Below are 18,747 nucleotides of genomic sequence, written 5' to 3'. Positions count from 1 at the left end.
TTCCTTACCTGAAAAGACGTAGAAACCTTTATTTTACTTCTTCCACCGCAAGATGACGTGTTGAGAATTTATGCAAACATGTATAGAAACCTATAATTGTAGGGTTGGAAGGGACCCTGAGGATCCAGCCCCCCTGCAATGCAGAAACATGGAGCTCTCCTATGCAGGAATAAAACCTGCAACCTTGGCATTATCAGCACCATGCTCTAACCAACTGAGCTACTGTGTTCTGTTCTAAAAGAGGGGCAAGAGTTATGCTGCTCGTGGAATTGTACAGATGGGGGAAATGTGGCCCTTCAGATGCTGATGAGCTTCAACTCCTATCAGACCAAGCCAGCATGCCAGTAGTCTGTGATTATGGGATTGGTGGCCAACCAGGTGTTGGGCTGCAGGTTTTTGCTGGAGCCAGGCTGAAAACAGGTTTTCTAAATTTATACTTGGAGAACAATTTCTCTGGGGTCCCTCTTCATGGATCTTCATATGAAGACTTTGATGCGGTATGTTACCTTGGAGCTGCCACTTTGCCATAGCTTCCCTGTTCAGTGGTTTTTCAGAGGCAACTTCACATAGAGTCCCAGAACTGTAGAGTTGGAAGGGGACCAGAGGGTCATCTGGTCCAACCCCCTGCAATACAGGAATCACAGCTAAAGGGCAGGGAACCCATTCTGTATGTGGGCACAAAGGGATCTTGTGACCCAGGACAAATTTTGCCAGCATATAGTCACAGAAAAAGCTAATATTACTTCTGTAATAGATAAATAAAAAACAGAGTAATGACTAATTTTTAATCTCTTTTGCATTTTTTAAAAAATATCCAGATCTGTAGAAGTGTACTTGTCTAGTGGGGGAGGGGGGGTTGGAATGATGATGTTTGTGAACTGGACATTTAAAATGGTCTTGATCACTTACGATGACTCCAAAAGCGACAGTATGGTAGTGGACATTTTAGCTGTTTCATGTACATTCCTTGAATGGAACAGACTGAGCTGAAATTGTCAATGCCACCACTTCTCTTTGTCAAGTAAGGGCAAGTCTGGAATGTTACCTTGATCCCTGGGCAGGGGAAAGGCTTAATGTGTCAGCTTTTATCGGAGCAGATTCTTTTGACCCAAGATCTATCCACTAAATTTCAGAAGCTGCCATTAGCAGTTCACCCTATGATAGCTCTTAGAGCATGGACTGGAAAATCTCTGCTTCAGACCTTGTCTCAGCCATAAACTTGCTAGGTAACCTTATCTTTCAGCCTCCACTCCCCGCCTCCCCACTGTTTCTGATGCTGCAAACAACCGAGTAGCTTTGGTAATCACTGCAAATGTATGTGAAGCCTTTGGAGCAACCCTTTTAAATGCTGAACTCCAGCCCTGCAAGGGACTATTTTCAGTTACCAATTAGATTACTGATTTAGATTGTACATCTGATTTGGATGTGGTGGATGCTCTGAGTACACCATATATTGGGCCATCCCATTCCTAAATACAGGCTCCTAGCAAGCAGCCAGCTCCAGTCTTAGTGTGTCAATGGCATGATTTGAACAATATGTTTTGCCACTGTTAATATATGTTGATGTAATTTTATAACATTCTCTCTCATATACTTTTAAATAGATCACTTTTTTATTTAAACAAGCTTAGCAACAGATGGTTGATGTGGTATTCAAAATCGCTGTAACTAAGGAGAATTCATTTGTTGAGGTATATTCAGAAAGTGTCCTTCCACTTCAGAGGACATCATTAGAAACCTGAACACTTTTTCTGAGGGCATTTTTCACAGTTCATGACAAGATTCGAGTGCATGTTAATTATTGGTTTTTAAATGCTACATCTGCTAGGCTTTAAGGTAGTTCTGTTTTAATCGAGCTGTCAAACTGGTGGTATTGTTACAAGAGTATTACTACTTCTGCCACCCACATGGCTTTTTTTCCTTTCAATGCTGCTGTATAGCACAGAAGAACTGAGAGAATACAGTACACTAAAGATGTAGCTGAAGAGGGACATTTCTCCTGTTGAGATTCCTCTATGCTTTCCAAATAGGTGAACTCTAGTGGTTTAAACTGTGCACAAGCCAAGCATGCAGTAAATGCTTTATGAGGTAACATGCATTTGAGCAAAGCACGGTTTGTACTGATAAATCTCTAATCTGTTTGTTTTAGTGTTTCCACATGTAACGCCCAAAGGAATAAATGGCATAGACTTTAAAGGGGAAGCTATAACTTTCAAGGCAACTACTGCTGGAATCCTTGCTACACTTTCCCATTGTATTGAGCTAATGGTAAAACGCGAAGAAAGCTGGCAGAAAAGATTGGATAAGGTAAGATTTCACTGCCTTTTGAAGGGTTAAATGGCATGGCTTTGGCTTCAGGTAAATTAAGGGTGGTGACTTGTGTTTACATGCAGTTATGTACCTTAAGGTTGTTTTCGACAAAATAGTTTAAAATGCCAGCATTTTCATCTATTGTAGCCGTGTTATGTAGCAAATATCACATGTTGGTTCTCCATCCGCAGACCTGATTGCAGTCTGTTAGTGTTATATGTTTGAAGTGTGCTTCTTACAATTTGGTGTTTAAGAAGCTTTAAACAGGATTAAGCTTTAAAGGTTTTTAAATTTTTATTTATGCTAATTTTCCTCATGCCCCGTGTTAGCCATATTGCTTGTTTGTGAGTAGTGCTATACAACTTTGCAGTATATTTTAACTCTCTGTTCTGGGGTGAGAGTCTTCTTCTTTGGTGATCACTCGTCGCCGATTAAGATTGTCTTCCATAAACACGGTTATTAACAATGAGTCTGTAGGTGACTGTGGAGCCCAATTCTGGATCCACACATCCTTCCACAGTGGAGACATGGGTTTCTGGGCGGGAGTTGATCAAGGTGAACATAGCCTCTCAAAATCTGTTTTGTTTTCAATTGCTCTACGGTATTTTAGCTAAAATTCCAATTGCTCCAATAGCTTTCAACTTGAGAACTTTTTTGTTATCTATTCCTCTTACCATTTGCAATAACCCAGCAGTTTGTTATGCCTCTGCATCTTGTGACGCAATATAGCAATTTATGAAGATGCTATCACAGTGTTCAATTCTTGTTCCAATATGAGATTAGAAATAAACTTTTGCCCTTGTGTGTATTCTTACAGGAAATTGAAAAGAGGAGGAGAATAGAAGAAGCCTACAAAAATGCTATGACAGAACTTAAAAAAAAGTCTCATTTTGGTGGGCCAGATTATGAGGTAGGAACTGGTGTTACGTGGTAGCTCTGTCCTTAGGCTATGCATGGGTGGTGGTCATAAGCATAAGACATACCCATAAAATAAGCCATAGCAGGATTTCTAAGCATTTGCGCAATATAAGCCATACCTCGAAAATAAGACATAGTGATAGGCGCAGTTCTGGAGGGCCCCAAGGAAGAGGCAAGGCTGGACACGTAATAAAAAATAAGACATCCCCTGAAAATAAGCCACTGTGGGGGTTTTTTTTTTAAAGGAAGAATAAATATAAGACGGTGTCTTATTTTTGGAGAAACACGGTAGTCCTGAGGGAAATATTAGAATACCAGGCAATGAAGTTCAAATATTTATCTTTTTTTCAATATTTACCCTGGACCATGAATACCTGGAAGCAAGGTTTCAGTGCAGACTTCCTGCGCATCAAGAAAGGGTTGTGACTTACTAGATTTGAAAGCACAGTAGCTTAAATACACTTCTTGCTAAAACCTTTCCCTTACTTTTTAATCAGTGAATAATCGTAAGGGCCTATCCCCGATGCAATCCATTGTTCTATTTCTCATGCTAAGTCTCATTAAATATAACGAGACTGAAACATTTGTAGCTTTTCCAGATTATGGACCCAGTTTGAAAGAATGTGGAATGCAACAGACCCCACCTGTCCATTTTATCGGACTTTACTGTCAACTTGTATATGCTATAAAGCTTGTTTGAAAGAAGTGGCGGCGGTTGAAAGCATTGTAATTATTCATTTATACTATGCAGATGAACCAATTACTTCCCAGTCATGTGGTGGTAACAAATACAACTAAGAAGTTGACTCCAGAGAGTTTGAAGAACCTTTGTTATAGTGTGAAGGTTTTTGCAACTAAGATCTTGAATATAAACCCTTAGCTAGAATAGTAAGAGAGCTTAGGATTGTCCATCTTAAATCAGGATTCTGTTCTCATTACCTAGGACATGTACTCTTATGAACAGGAAATAGATGCCAGCCTAACTTTCCATGTATATGCTTAAGCATTATTCAGATTTGCTCTTGGTACTTCAGCTCCTCCAGCTCCTTATGCTGCTGTGTAGGAAAGAGAACTGGGAAATGTGTGTGTCAAACTCCAGAGTGTGGGTAGTGCCAGATATATATTGTGTAAAAATGCATGGGGAGTAAAAGATGCAAAACTAGCCCAACTGCTTCATGCTGCTTATGAACTTTGTTCCCCAGCAGTTATGTGAATAAAGATGGTAGCAGAGACTGTAACAGATACAGGCACTCCAAACCTTTGTAGGAGTAGAAGGACATTGCTCAGAAATGAGATATGGCCCCTCAAAGCGCCCTTGGTGCAATCCAGTCAAGGTTGAGCTCTTTAAGAACCATTTATTTCAGTAGTGGAGATTTTAGCATTAACTTCTGTGACAGTTGTCTATACAAGATGCACAGCATGAATTGATATCAAATAATGCCAGCTGTGAAAAGTTATGGACTTCAGAATTTCTAACACATCACCACCAGTTCGCATTTGATATTTGCTTGCTTAGTGGCATTTTCTGCCTTCCAGTATCCTTGATGTTTATTATTCCTTGTCCTTTAGTCTTGGGTTTGTGTCCTCTTAAAATTGTGATTGCCAGGACTCACCTAGATCTAGTCTTGTGATCCCTGTATGGTAGTTCTCTTGCTTAACAAGCAGCTTGAACTACTACCTTAATATGGGAAGGCAGTAATAGAATCCCATGTTCTCACCACCTTATTATAAATATGTAAAAGGTCTATACTATAAATATTAAGCATAAAAGGTAATGATATAAACAGATCTGTAGAAAGTTGACGCAATTGTTTTATTTTTATTTTTAATTGTCTAAACAGCTTTTTACAAAAGCATTTTTAATGAAATACTTTCCCCTTAATGAAGAAATTGTTCATTTGGTTTATTTAAAAATGTCAGTTTGTACCTGTTAGCGACCTTTACTCGTGTTTGTTATAGGAGGGTCCCAACAGTCTGATTAATGAAGAAGAATTCTTTGATGCTGTAGAAGCTGCTCTTGATAGGCAAGACAAAATCGAAGAACAGGTAATGGATGTTTATCTAATTAAGTGAAGAGCATGTATGCCACAGTGGAGTTTAATTAAGCCCCTTTAAGATCACATACTAAGCTCTTGTCAGAAGTATAACCTTGTCTGTGGGTTCATGCAGCCAATATAACATTTCAGTTCATTTATTTTAGAATCCCACTTTATTATGTAAAAATATGTGTTCAGAGCAAATATAGTAGTATTCTGCTGTAGCTTGGCAGAGTGCTATACATGTGAATGTGCTACAATACCTTTATTATGAACAGAGTGAACTTAGGTCAGTTTACTAAGCTCCCTGCATTGTAACTTTTCTATTTTGTTAATATTACAGACAAGAGACAATTGCTGTCTGTTTGCAGCACAGCCATTATCTTTAAGGCTTTGCATTCTTAACTTACGGGCTGGAGTGCCATGTCGTGCCTGCCATAGATAGATAATTATTTTTAGCATTTCTGTGGTAATTGTTACATCCAAAATTACACGATACATCCAAAATTACAGACTAATAACTATACCTTGTTATTTTAGTCCCAGAGTGAAAAGGTCAGATTACACTGGCCATCATCATTGCCACCTGGTGATGCATTTTCTGGTGTGGGGTCTCACAGATTTGTCCCAAAGGTAAGGTGTTTCCTAGGCTCTCCTTGATGGGAAATCATTTTGTTGTATTCCAATGTAACTGGAATTAATTGCTTATAATCTAATCCATTGCTGTTCCTAATAGGTCCTTGAAATTGCTTTTAACTTTGGGGGAAGGAAGCTGGCTTGACCTTGAAACACTTCTTCTGTTAAACTTTTGTGCTTGGAAATTAAGCTTTAAAAATTCACAACTTGGGGATAAAGTTTCTTTTTCAAATTTCCACAAGCCCTTATTTTGCACCCTGTTGATGATGGTGCATTTTGAGCCGGTGAAAATTTATTGTGCATCAAATCTAACCATCATCATTTAGCATCAGGGAGAGAAAATTCTGTACAGGGCAATGTTGGGAGAATGAAGTCAGCATTTGCTGCTGTACTCACTGCTTACGATGCTTTTGTTCTTCCTTTTCTTCATTATCCTGTGCTTGGAAGTTGGTACTGAATGCTCTGTTGTGCTTTTGTTCTGATTACTTGGTTTTTTCTTTGTCTGTCCCTGTTAGCCCTATAGTCGCTCTTCCTCCATGTCTTCCATTGATCTAGTCAGTGCCTCTGATGATGTTCACAGATTCAGCTCCCAGGTACTGTATGATTACACAGAGTGGCTTTACATATCTTTATGCTGCATTTCATCTTCTTTATTGCCTCTGCTTCCCCTGTTACATTGCTCATTTGTGCTTGTTTTAAACAAGTTGCAAATGAACCCATAAAAAGGAAGTGCATATTCCAGAACTTTATATTGTTTCATTACTTCTACACCTAGCACTCCATGCCAAGGTCCTCTTCTGGAAAACGAAGCAGTATTAATTTATGGAACATAAGTTAAACATGTTAGCTTTTCCATATCCTGCTTTCTGGATATGAATAACTTACCATAAAAGCAGCAGGACACCTGGTCTGTGTAGGATGCAGAGGAATTTGGTTTCAAAATAGCTACTGTTGTATATAAACCAAAGATGTTCCCAAATGTATTTAAATTCTCCATTTGCAACAAAGCAGTTCTTCTAAGTTGAGCAGCACCACTTTTCCCAAGCGTCTGAGCTGAGAAAATCCTAATTGTTAAATTTGTAAATTTAGTTAAACTTAAGCCTAAACTGTCCTAATGAAATTTACTATGGGAGGTCTGCAGTTAGTATCTTCTCCCTTGTTTGGAAACATCAGAATACTGAATATTTTCAATCTCTTAAGTAAGTACCTCATGTTGGAGTTATACCGGTACTAGTGGTCAGTTGACTTTAAAATGGGATATCAACACAAACTATATTTGTAGCAGGCTCAAAGACACCGACTTCCTCTGTCTTGCTTTTTCCTTGCAAATGAGTTTTCTTTAGCTGCTCCAAATTGCAGAAGACTTCTTCCATCCATTAGAAATGAATACTGCTGTAAAATGTTTCTTAAATTCTATGTAGTGGTTCTAGTAAAAGTCTGAAGATCTTTCACTGTTCTTTTATATAGCCGGTTGGTTTGTAGTTAGAATTCAATTGAGAATTATGCACCACATGTTCCATATTAGAAACCAAACCATATGGGAAACCAAACCAAATCTGTGTTAACTGTTGATGATGTACCTTCTTAGACCAATGCCTATGGAAAGTGTTCTGTGTAGACTAAAATGGTGCTATCCATTGGACTTCCACTTATACAGCCAGATTTCCCCTTCCTCTCCCCCCCCTGCAGCCCCCAATTCTACTCCAGAGGGTTGGGTGGATAGTATGGTAGGGCAACTGATTATGCCAAACTCTACCTCTGCCTGCCATCATTTTGTGACTGGATCTGCCCCAGCACCACCGTTTTCTGCCTGGTAGGCCTAAGTAATTTTCAGGTGTCTCAGGTAGCCCTAACGGCAGGAAATTTGAGAAGCCCTATTCTGGGTGATAGACGGGACCCAGGTGGCACTGTGGTTAAACCGCAGAGCCTAGGCTTGCTGATCAGAAGGTCGGCGGTTCGAATCCCTGTGACGGGGTGAGCTCCCGTTGCTTGGTCCCAGCTCCTGCCAACCTAGCAGTTCGAAAGCACGTCAAAATGCAAGTAGATAAATAGGAACCGCTACAGCGGGAAGGTAAACGGCGTTTCCGTGTGCTGCTCTGGTTTGCCAGAAGCGGCTTTGTCATGCTGGCCACATGACCTGGAAGCTATACGCCGGCTCCCTCGGCCAATAATGCGAGATGAGCACGCAACCCCAGAGTCGGTCACGACTGGACCTAATGGTCAGGGGTCCCTTTACCTTTATATAGATGACAAGTAATACAGTCCAGCATAAATTTATTACAGTCATCATGCAGTCACTGGTTGTGATACTTCTCTATCTGGGGACAAAGGCAGGAGTGAAAATATCTCTAGGAAGTGGGTGGCCCCCTTCCATTATTTATTTTTTTGCTTCTGCCTGGCGAAGCAAACTTCATCTCCCCCAAATCAGGTTAAAGATATGTGATGGTTAAGTAGTAGAATATATGGTTTACTGACCAGGGTGCTAAAGAGTTTTGAATGCTGCTATGGACAATGCTGTGTCCTTTTTTGTGATTCTGGATGAGCCCAGAAAAGGCACATAATTCACAGGAATCTTGGCTGGTTGTTTAAAAAAATGTTTAACCCTTACTACAAGGATATATTTGAAAGCATGTGGAATATGCCTGCAAAGGATCTCACAAACCAGAGTGGTGGTATTTGTGGAAAGGGATTCAGTATTCTGCACGACTACTTGACCAGCAAAAAAAAAAAAAAATTATGCAAAATAGTAAACATTGTGAACGAATTCTGCATGAAAAAAGAATTCCACTTGCATAATTTTTAGGGGCTTCAAAATTGAGTTTTCATTGTTGTGCCGGAAGTTGGGCACGCACCGCACACAAACTCTTGACAAACTGAGCTGGCTGAGAACCTCCCTGGCTAGGAGTCATTGCTACTGACTGGCTTGGTTTGCACATAATGCTTTGTTTGATCATCCAGACCCAGTGGCTTAGCTTATTTACTGCCAGCTGGCCAGAATCTGAAACAATTGTTTGTTGTTGGCTTACAGAATCTAGTTTCATAAATCTGGGGGACAACAAGTTAACTTTATGTATGAAACAGGGCACTCTAAAAGAGAGAACAAGAAGTATGAGATAGAAATTCACTGTGCTCTGTTTGGGGCTGTCCAAGATGCTCCAGGGACTGCAGCTGCACAGGTGTGGATGTGGCCTGTGAGCAACAATTCTAAAGCATCTGCATTTGATGCCTTTATCTCACTGAATCCAATTTAAGGTGTTGACTTTGACATATAAAAACCTGGATGCCTTGGTCCCCAACTACCTGAAAGAGAGTGTCCATCCCAATATTAGCCAGCCTGTTTATTCAAATCTGTCAAGGAAGCCTTATTAGAAGCCCCATCATTGGTGGAGGTCTGGTTGGCTGGTATCTGTAGCAGGACCTTCTCAGTAGTGACGCCCCAGTTCTGGAATGCCCCCCCCTGAGATTAGACAGGTATAGACACTGGGAGGTGGTTAATGTGCCTTTCCTTAACAGTGGTGATTTTATACATTTCAGATTAAGGGAGATAGCTGGTAATGATTTTTTAAAAAAAGAAAAACATTTGTATTGCTTGCTTATGTTCTGTTACTGCATTGTATCTTACCCAAGTGTAATCCACTCTAAGATCATTAGGTGAGATATGAATAATATCTTATTTTTGGAAGGAGACTCACCTTTGTCTGAATCCTTTGTAGTTTATGCTTGCTTGCTTTCAGAAATTCCTTTGTCCAAATCGATCTCTTTCAGATGTTCGACTACCGATGGCTCATTGAGCACCCCCCACAAATCCACACAGTGACTGATATTTTTTCATAAATGTGCTTTTTCTTTTTCTTCTTTTTTCCGGAAGGTGGAAGAAATGGTGCAGAACCACATGACCTATTCATTACAGGATGTGGGGGGAGATGCTAATTGGCAGCTGGTGGTTGAAGAAGGTGAAATGAAGGTTTGTAGACCATTGTAACAGTTTATATTTTGGAAATGTAAACTAACATTTGTTTTATTGCACTAATGCAATAGATTGAATTTTTTCTTGTATCAAAGGGGAGTATAGGGGGGGGAAATTAAGTAAAGATAACGTTATAAGATGGCTACAGTTGGTACAGTTCCTTAACAGCAAATGGCATATGAACTGGAAATTTCTGCAAATGATAGGTTACAAGTTTTGTTCCTTTTTGAGAAAGTTGTCTACTCACCACCTTTTCATTCCTCATTTGGATCCCGCCCCCCATACATGTAATCAAAGTCCTTATTTTCAACTGAATATTGCAAATAATACTGGATCCCAGTATTCTTGTGTATGTCTTACTGCCTTCCTGTTTGCTAACATGCCTTAGGCTGCCTGCTAATTTGAAAGCAGGGTTTGGATTTGAGCACAGGCATCCTGCTGATTCTTTTTGGTGTTCTGCTTCTACACAGCTGTGCTGGCTGGGACTTATGTAGTCTAAAACATCTGGAGGGTGGCAGGTTGGAAGGCTCCACTATGTTGTGCTTCAGGTTCCATTTTTAATATTAATATTTAGAGGTAGCATTACAGGATATTTATATTTAAATAACTCAGACCCATCCTGGACATAATATTTATTCGTATCACTGCCTTTAGTTTCCAGGATGAAACCAAGCAAATGTTCTCAAACATTTTACATTTATTCAAAGGTGTACAGGAGGGAAGTGGAAGAAAACGGCATTGTTCTCGATCCTTTGAAGGCCACACATGCAGTCAAAGGCGTCACAGGGCATGAGGTCTGCCACTACTTCTGGAATGTTGATGTTCGTAATGATTGGGAAAGTAAGTCACCCTCTGTTGGTACGGATAGTGTACAGAAATCTTAGCTATTTGTTTGTTTGTTTTGATTATATTTTTCCTTCCTTTCTAGCAACCATTGAGAATTTCCATGTAGTAGAAACTTTAGCAGATAATGCAATCATAATCTACCAGACACACAAGGTAAGGCTTAAGGCTTTGCATTTATACTCAGTAGCTTTTTCATAGGACTGCACAGTACCATGTATGCTACGAAAAATGATGTACACTATAAAGAAAGGAAACAAGCAGTCTAGCTATTAAAAAAAAATTCAATCCCTTCTGGTGTGGTTTAGCCTATTGAAGCATTGCTGAACTCTTCATAGTAGCATAGCTGCCAAGTACCCCGTTTTCCCCGGGAAACACCCATATTTTCTTACCGTTTCCCGCAGGTGTCCCGAATGGCAAAATACCCCGTATTCCCCCGGATTACGGAGCTCCTGCCGGCGGCCATGTTCTTCTGGTGCCGCACCGGCACTGGAAGTTGCTTCTACGCACTTCCGGACATGCGTAGATGCGACTGCCGGTGCTGCGGCGCTGCTGATCCCAGATTTTTCAATCTGGAACTTGGCACCTATGCATAGCAGGCCAGATCGGACAGTGAAAAATTCTATGTCTGCTGTTGCTCTTTAGTAGCAAGGAATTTTTTTGATTTATTCCCTTTCCTTCAGCCCCCGTTTGTCCAGTCACAATGAACACCTTTCAACTTGCAGAACCTGAAGTTGTGGAGGGGTGAGGCCTATCACATGTGTTTCTGACCCTTGCCAGTCCTGACTTATAAAAGAAGTTGTGAGGGGGACTGGTGGCATGGATAAGGGTGGTGGTGAATGCCTGTTTAAATCAAGGCAGAGTCCAACCATGCCTGAAAGAGGCATTGGTTAGACATCTTCTTTTTCAAAAATACCAACAACTCTCTCTGAATCCCACGGTATAATTGTCAACCAGTCACCAATCTTTCATTCCTTGGCAAGGTGTTAGAGCATGTGGCAGCCTCTCAGCTTCAGGATGAAACCAATTATCTAGCTCCATTCCAGTCAGGCTTTAGGCCTCATTATAGAAAGGAGACAGCTTTGGTCACCTTGGTGGATGATTTATGCTGGGAACCGGACAGGAGGAGAGTGTCCATGTGCCAACTGTACTCATTTATTGAAATGTCAGATCTTGCCACAGTGATGCATGCATGCCTTTGTTACATCCCAGCTGGACCACTGTAACACGCTGTACATGTGGCTGCCTTTGAAAAGTGTTTAGAAGCTTCAACTAGTTCAAAATGCTCTGGCCAGACTGCTGACTGGGGCCAGTTAACTTCACTGGCTACCGATTCATTCATTTTGGGCCCAGGAAACCTGGAAGCTCATATCTCCCAATGCAAACCTGCTCGGATGCTAAGATCCTTGACTGAGCAACTTCTCTCGGTCCCATCAGCATTAGAGACACAAGAGAGAACCTTTTTCCTGACAGGTGCTGTCATATTGTGGAATTCCCTTCCAATAATGGTTAGATTGGTTCCCTTTTTGTTGTCCTTCCACCAGTAGGCTAAACCCTTGGTATTCAGACAGGCCTTTGAAAACTAAGGTGCAGACACTGCTGACCACTGGACTGCTGTCAGGGCAAACTGTATTTGAATGCTGGAACTAAACATGTTTTGGGTGGCGCTGTGGGTTAAACCAGTGAGGCTAGGGCTTGCCGATCAGAAGGTCGGTGGTTTGAATCCCCGCGATGGGGTGAGCTCCCATTGCTTGGTCCCTGCTCCTGCCCACCTAGCAGTTCGAAAGCATGTCAAAGTGCAAGTAGATAAATAGGTACTGCTTTGGCGAGAAGGTAAACGGCGTTTCCGTGTGCTGCTCTGGTTCGCCAGAAGCAGCTTTGTCATGCTGGCCACATGACCTGGAAGCTGTACGCCGGCTCCCTCGGCCAATAACGCAAGATGAGCGCCGCAACCCCAGAGTCGTCCACAACTGGACCTAATGGTCAGGGGGTCCCTTTACCTTTAAACTATTTTTAACTAGCTTGTTTTTATTATTTCACATTTTATAATGATGTTTTTAAATGTTGTGAGCTGCCTTGGGAGAAAGGCGAGATACATTAAATAATGATAATGATAATAACCTTGCTCATAAAACTTTTGGTTCGTTAGGTATTTAAATCTGTTTTCCTTTTGATCTTCAATAATGGTGTGTCATACTTGGGAGAGGGACAGTAGTCTAGTGATAGAGCACATGCTTGGCAAGTCTTCAATTCAACACTCGCTCTGTGTATGTGTGTGATCAGTATTATGTGATCTCGACGATCAGAACATAGCTGACCACCACACACTCCCATGGTAGCTATTTTGTGATTGGTGCCCACAACACTCCCCCAAAACTCAAAATGTTCCCACCATGTTCAGCCAAGCTATGGCTCAGCTCAGTACAATTACAGAACAACAGGGAGAAAGAAGCAAAGGAGCCTCTCTGGGAGCTTGAACATTTGCCATAACCCATGATTCCGTTTAGCATGATGTGTAAATCAGGCCTATCAAAGCTCATGGTATAATAAATACTGTAAATGTTAGTTGTGTTTGCTGCAACAGACTAACACAGCTGACCACTCTGAGAATTGTTATTGTTGTAAGGATTACAATAAGGTAATGTGTGTGGAGTGGTTTAAGTGCTCTGAAGTGCTGTAAATATGCTTACCATTTTCTTTTCTTCTAGAGAGTGTGGCCTGCTTCTCAACGTGATGTGCTGTATTTGTCTGCTATTAGAAAAATACCAGCTTTCAATGAAAACGATAGTGAAACATGGATTGTCTGCAACTTCTCTGTGGATCATGATAGTGCTCCTGTAAGTGTATATTCCAGTTCTGAGGGTGTTTCTTGCTTTAACAAATATTTCATCCTAATTAGTATTTTAGCAACATAACAGTTTTAAATGTTTGTATTCCTTGACAGTTGAACAATCGATGTGTTCGTGCCAAAATAAATGTTGCTATGATATGTCAGACGTTGGTAAGCCCACCAGAAGCGAACAAGGAGATAAGCAGAGACAACATCCTATGCAAGATTACCTATGTAGCAAATGGTAAGGCACGTCTACACATTTCAGTACAAACTGAGTTTCTGCAAAAGCCCCGCTCTATATAATAAACTGGGAACTTAAAAATTGGAACGCTATTTCATTTATATAAATGAGGCAACTTTGAGCCAATCTAGTCAAAGGGTCTTTTAAGGACTATTAAAACTAGGGTTGAGCGCTTGGCCCGGGGGGGGGGGTTGTTGAGCTTTTCTTAGTTTTGCCAAAAGTTGTTGAACAACCATACCATTTTTGAGCTATTTTTATGGGAAATCGGCAAAAAAGGCACTGCTGTCATGGGCTGCCATAGATCCGGATTTCCCCGGACGTATGGCATCCCTAGTTGAAACTGAAGTTAAATCCAAGTGGTACTGAAGTAAAAAAAAATTGAGATAAGGCAGGCAGGCAGCCGAGACACTAGAACAGGTATTTTCAGACATAGGACTCACAAACGTTTGGGGGCCATTAATCTTTTACCTTATATTTGCATGGTGGTAGTGCTCCTGTTGCAACCCACCTTGGATCAGGCCACCACCCACTACCGTAGTACTAGTGGGTTTCAACCCACCCATTGATGACCAGTAAGTACACTTGGCTAAATGCCTTCTGTCCACTTCACATATCAACAAGACTAGGTTTCCTACAATGAACAGTGAGGCCACAGACAAACCTTCTCTCTGATAGGTGTGTATCTGTTAGATGCGTTCACCCTTCACATTTTTTTGCACTTACTATTTGGGGTGCAATGGATGAAGTAGCTCTTGGGTTTCATAGCCTAGTCGCTACTAAATGTGGTACATATATTTAATCTCTTTTCTCTATAAATACTATACTTTAAATTTACAAAAAATGATACATGTATTTCTGTCTAGGTTTTTGTTTTGCTGATCTTATATTTGTACATAATTTCCTTTGCTCCACCATGCAATATTTTGTTGCAGGATCCCACTGGTTCTTACATCGATATTCACCATGCTTCTTATGCTGCAGCCAGGGATCATGAACCTTTTTGGACCTCCAAACACATGTAATGAATTGTGGGCACCAGTTACACTTCATCTAGCTGCAAATATATTTCCAGCTCCCTACACGAACCACACATACATACAGGACACATACTCTCACATGCATGTATGCAGCACACACTCACATAATTTCATGCTATTTCACACACACATTTTAGCCATTCAAGGGCTCTCTGATCAGGTCTGTAGTGTTAATTGAATCTGAAGTGTGGGAGGATGAGTAATTGCTGGAGGAGGATCCACATCTCAGGATTTACTTTTTTAATAATATTTTCGTGCCCTTATGGCTAATGTCACAAAAGCACTTTCTTCTGGTCCTGCACCACCTGAAGGTGAAGCTGCTCAGGCATCAAGGGTAGTTTTTGCTCAAGGACCCCTGAAACCCCACATTGTTGCTTCCTTAGATTTTATTTTCCCCACAGAGTACACAAGTCAGAGTGGACCAACCCTATGCAAGGGAAATCTTTGCTTCACATAGCTAATAAACTCTACACTTGGACACAGTTCTGTGCAATCCCAACAGGGACTAAGACATCTGCCACTTTCATCAGGGATCGGAAGAAAACTTTGTTGGGTTGTTAATTGCTGCTCTCAACCTCTGTGCCTATAAGTTCAAGTGCAGTATTCAGATATGCCCAAAGACTGAGGCAAACTGATGAAACTGATGAAAAGCAGGCCTTCTTAATAAAATCATTTGTTCTGCATAAAAATGGGTGTATTGTTCTAGTTGCATTTTTATATATGCAACGTCACTTTTCAGTGTATACATCACTCTCATCTTTATTTGTAGTGAACCCTGGAGGTTGGGCACCAGCTTCTGTGTTGCGGGCAGTAGCAAAGCGAGAGTACCCAAAATTCTTGAAGCGGTTCACATCGTATGTGCAAGAGAAAACGTCAGGAAAGCCTATTTTGTTCTAGTGTTAACAGGTAATGCAATATGTTAAGTCAAAATTAACATTTGCTGCAACATTATTGCCATTGGAGACAGCCATTGCATAATTAAGAGATACTAAGATTCTGGAAATACAATGTAATTTTAAAATGGTGCAGTAAGTTTGAAATCTTCCTGTGTTGGGAGGCAAGAAAGATGTTTATTTGTTGCAGGGTAAAATGTGAGAATCAACATCATACTTTGTGGGAATTGCTTTTGTCACTGAAATACGGTGAAAACTGAAATTGCAATGTTGCTGTCCTGAAGCATATCTGAAGTTTGGTATAGTTTGATTCCTTGTGTTTCATATACTGTAAAAGAAACAATAAGTGCACATATTTGCTTTTGCCCCCTTATAAGGCGGTGCAGTGGGTTTCTCCAGCTGCCAAGAATGATCAGTTAAGAAATCATGTAGCTAGGAAACAGTAGGAATGGGTAATGTAAAGAGGTAACCTTGCTGGCAATCTGTCTGCTAGTAAATGCAGAAGGAACAATAAATAAAATGTCAGGTGGTGCTTTCATTATTAAGCCCACAGATTAAGCCCCCCCCCTTCTGTCCTTTCTGTGGGTGTCACTTATTGTTATATAATACTCAACAGAATCTCTTCATTCTGAACTGTCAAATGAAACCATGAATGGGGAATATATAATAAAGACATTATTGTGCTTTCCACATTTTCATGTTTTATAGCTCCGTCTTAGCTTTGTTGGTGGTAATCAGAACTGAAGCTTTCATCCATTCCCCTCCCTCCTCCATCCCCAGTGATTGGAACAAGGCTGTGTGAACATTCCACATGGAGAAATGAACCAAAATGAATGCTCCAAGCTGGAACGTAGGATCTACAGTCTTATGACCCAAGTCCTGGATTCTGTACTCAACTGAAGAAATACTGCAATGCCATGGCGCTGATCTTTCACTGTCTTCTGCTAGCTCACCTTGCTGAATTGGTGTGTAATTATAAACAAAACACAAAATACATGTGTTGATACATGTATGTGGCTCTACTTTATTTGCTTGCTTTAGAGAAGAAAAATACAACTTTTGGATCACCAACTTGGTTTATTGCTTTAACTTTTGAATAATTTGAAAAGCTTTTGTTTACTGTGGATCTTCATCATAAGACTCTTGCACAGCTTCCATTTTGTGTATGTCTAAAAAAAGCACAAAGGACAAATGCACATATAACATACTGTATGTGCTTTATATACACAAAAACCTGCGTGTTGTAACTTTTTTCCTTAAGGTTTTCAGTAAACTCTGTCTTTCGGGGGGGGGGGATTTTCTGTTTGCTTTGTATAATCATAGTTCATTGCTGCTGGTTTCTATGATAAATCATATTGTTATGTAAGACATCTCTTAATATGAGAGGGTTGTTGAGATCCTTACGACTTTGCCTTTTCTATGGTCTTGCTCCTATGAAGATCTTCAGGGTTCTGATGGAGTAAGTGTGAAAAGCTTTATTTCCCCCTCCCCCAGATATCTTTATATTTCTATTGTATTTTTTAGTTGTGTAAAATGTGCTACAGAAATTTAGTTCTTGAACATGATCCAGAATTTCTAAATAGGTAGAGGACGTGAGCAGGAAGGCGTGAGCACCCAAAAAAGTGTCTTGCCCAGGTTGTGTGTGATGGCCTTGCTTTCTTGCAATCTGATTTCCTGAAGCTGCAAGAAGTTAACACTGTGTAATATTTATTAAAGTAAATTGGAATACATAATATAACATTCCCAGTCACAAAGAAAGAGCAAATATGCTGTTTTCTGGTCCTGCATGTTTGTTTGTTTTCTGTTCAATAAAGCTGTGCTATGAAGTTCATACATACAACCTTTCACACATGTAATATTTGCCCCCCACCCACCCACAATCTGCATTGTAAAATGTAAAAAATCCATAAAAGCGAAAAAGCAAAGTTCCCCTTAGTTGCTGTGAGAACTTAACTTTCAAGGATATGCCTGTCTGTGATGCCAACAAATAACATGAAAAGTGAACTGTGACAAAAGACTGGTCGTCCTTTTGAGTGTTGGTTGTGCTTTTAAATGGAGATTATTCAGAGGATTTGTTTTGTTTTGTTTTTTTAGCTGTTAGATCAACTTGTGTATATATATAGAGAGAGAGACGAGATTTGGATATATTTTTGAAAAGAGAGCAGAAAGTCTTATTTCATATAGAGTAACTGATGCCTGAAAACAAAGACAGTACTTTTTAATGAAGATATAGCTGATGAAAATCGTTGAGGTTGGAAGCAAATTTTCTTGGGTATGGCTGGTGTGTCTTGGATATGCTAAGGTAGACACACTATGGTTGATTTATACACATGCACACAGATTCCATGTTTTTTAGTCTCCTTTATTTGCCTTTCTCTAAATAATGTGCATGGAATATGCCTTATTACAGAATAATTCTGATCATGATTTGAAAATGTAGAAGAGAAGTGCCTATGGGGTAATGCCGGTGTCACAGTGACCGGAGTGGACTACTTCAGAGTAACGACGCTACGCAGCTCTGCATTTTATTCTTTTATTGGTGCTGCGTATTTACAGTGCTCAAGTCATTGCTATTTACACGGAGCGATGTTGTCAGTCGGTTTCAGAACCTCCTAATGGCTTTTGGCGCGTCTTTCTCCAACACAAAAGCTTTGGCAGACCCATCCTCTTGCCCCTCCTCTTCCTGCGTAATTCTGGAGTTGGAGGGATGGGTCTTCCCCCCTTGCTTGCCCCTTCCTGTCCCACCTGGGACCCTGGCTCCTCTACCTTGCCTGAGCCTCGGACACGACTTCCTGCTTCCCCACTGGAATCGGAACTCTCCCTGCTTTCCCCTTTGCTCGGGGACGGGCTTGAACTCAGGAGGGGAGGGACTTCGCGATATCCCCTGTCCCTCACATCCACCCCCCTCCCAAGCTCTCCTTCACCCCTCCCCAGGCCCCCCCCATGTGTCGGTGACGACTGGAAGCCTAAGAACTCAGTGCTCTCCGAGCCCGTTGGTGTGAATACCTCCCCCCAGTCCTGCGAGCCCCCCCC

General features: G+C 40.8%; 1 protein-coding gene across 3 annotated transcripts in view; it reads left to right on the top strand.

Moving 5' to 3' along the window:
- Positions 1-18,177, top strand: part of CERT1 (ceramide transporter 1) — a 49,434-nt gene extending 31,257 nt beyond the window's left edge. The window contains exons 7-18 of one of the 3 annotated variants that reach the window (XM_035099505.2): positions 2,150-2,307; positions 3,128-3,220; positions 5,188-5,274; positions 5,805-5,897; positions 6,416-6,493; positions 9,769-9,864; positions 10,575-10,707; positions 10,796-10,866; positions 13,419-13,547; positions 13,655-13,784; positions 15,591-15,727; positions 16,495-18,177. In XM_035099505.2, coding sequence (XP_034955396.1) covers positions 2,150-2,307; positions 3,128-3,220; positions 5,188-5,274; positions 5,805-5,897; positions 6,416-6,493; positions 9,769-9,864; positions 10,575-10,707; positions 10,796-10,866; positions 13,419-13,547; positions 13,655-13,784; positions 15,591-15,718 — 1,196 coding nt within the window. In that variant the 3' untranslated portion in view covers positions 15,719-15,727; positions 16,495-18,177. Of the gene's footprint in view, positions 1-2,149; positions 2,308-3,127; positions 3,221-5,187; positions 5,275-5,804; positions 5,898-6,415; positions 6,494-9,768; positions 9,865-10,574; positions 10,708-10,795; positions 10,867-13,418; positions 13,548-13,654; positions 13,785-15,590; positions 15,728-16,422 lie in introns of all 3 variants that reach the window. The other 2 variants (XM_035099504.2, XM_035099506.2) reach the window with 2 other exon arrangements.
- The last annotated feature ends 570 nt before the right edge of the window (positions 18,178-18,747 follow it).

The sequence above is a fragment of the Zootoca vivipara genome, chromosome 11, assembly GCF_963506605.1.
Source record: "Zootoca vivipara chromosome 11, rZooViv1.1, whole genome shotgun sequence".
NCBI lineage: Eukaryota > Metazoa > Chordata > Lepidosauria > Squamata > Lacertidae > Zootoca > Zootoca vivipara.
This window is presented reverse-complemented; position numbering and strand designations above follow the sequence as displayed.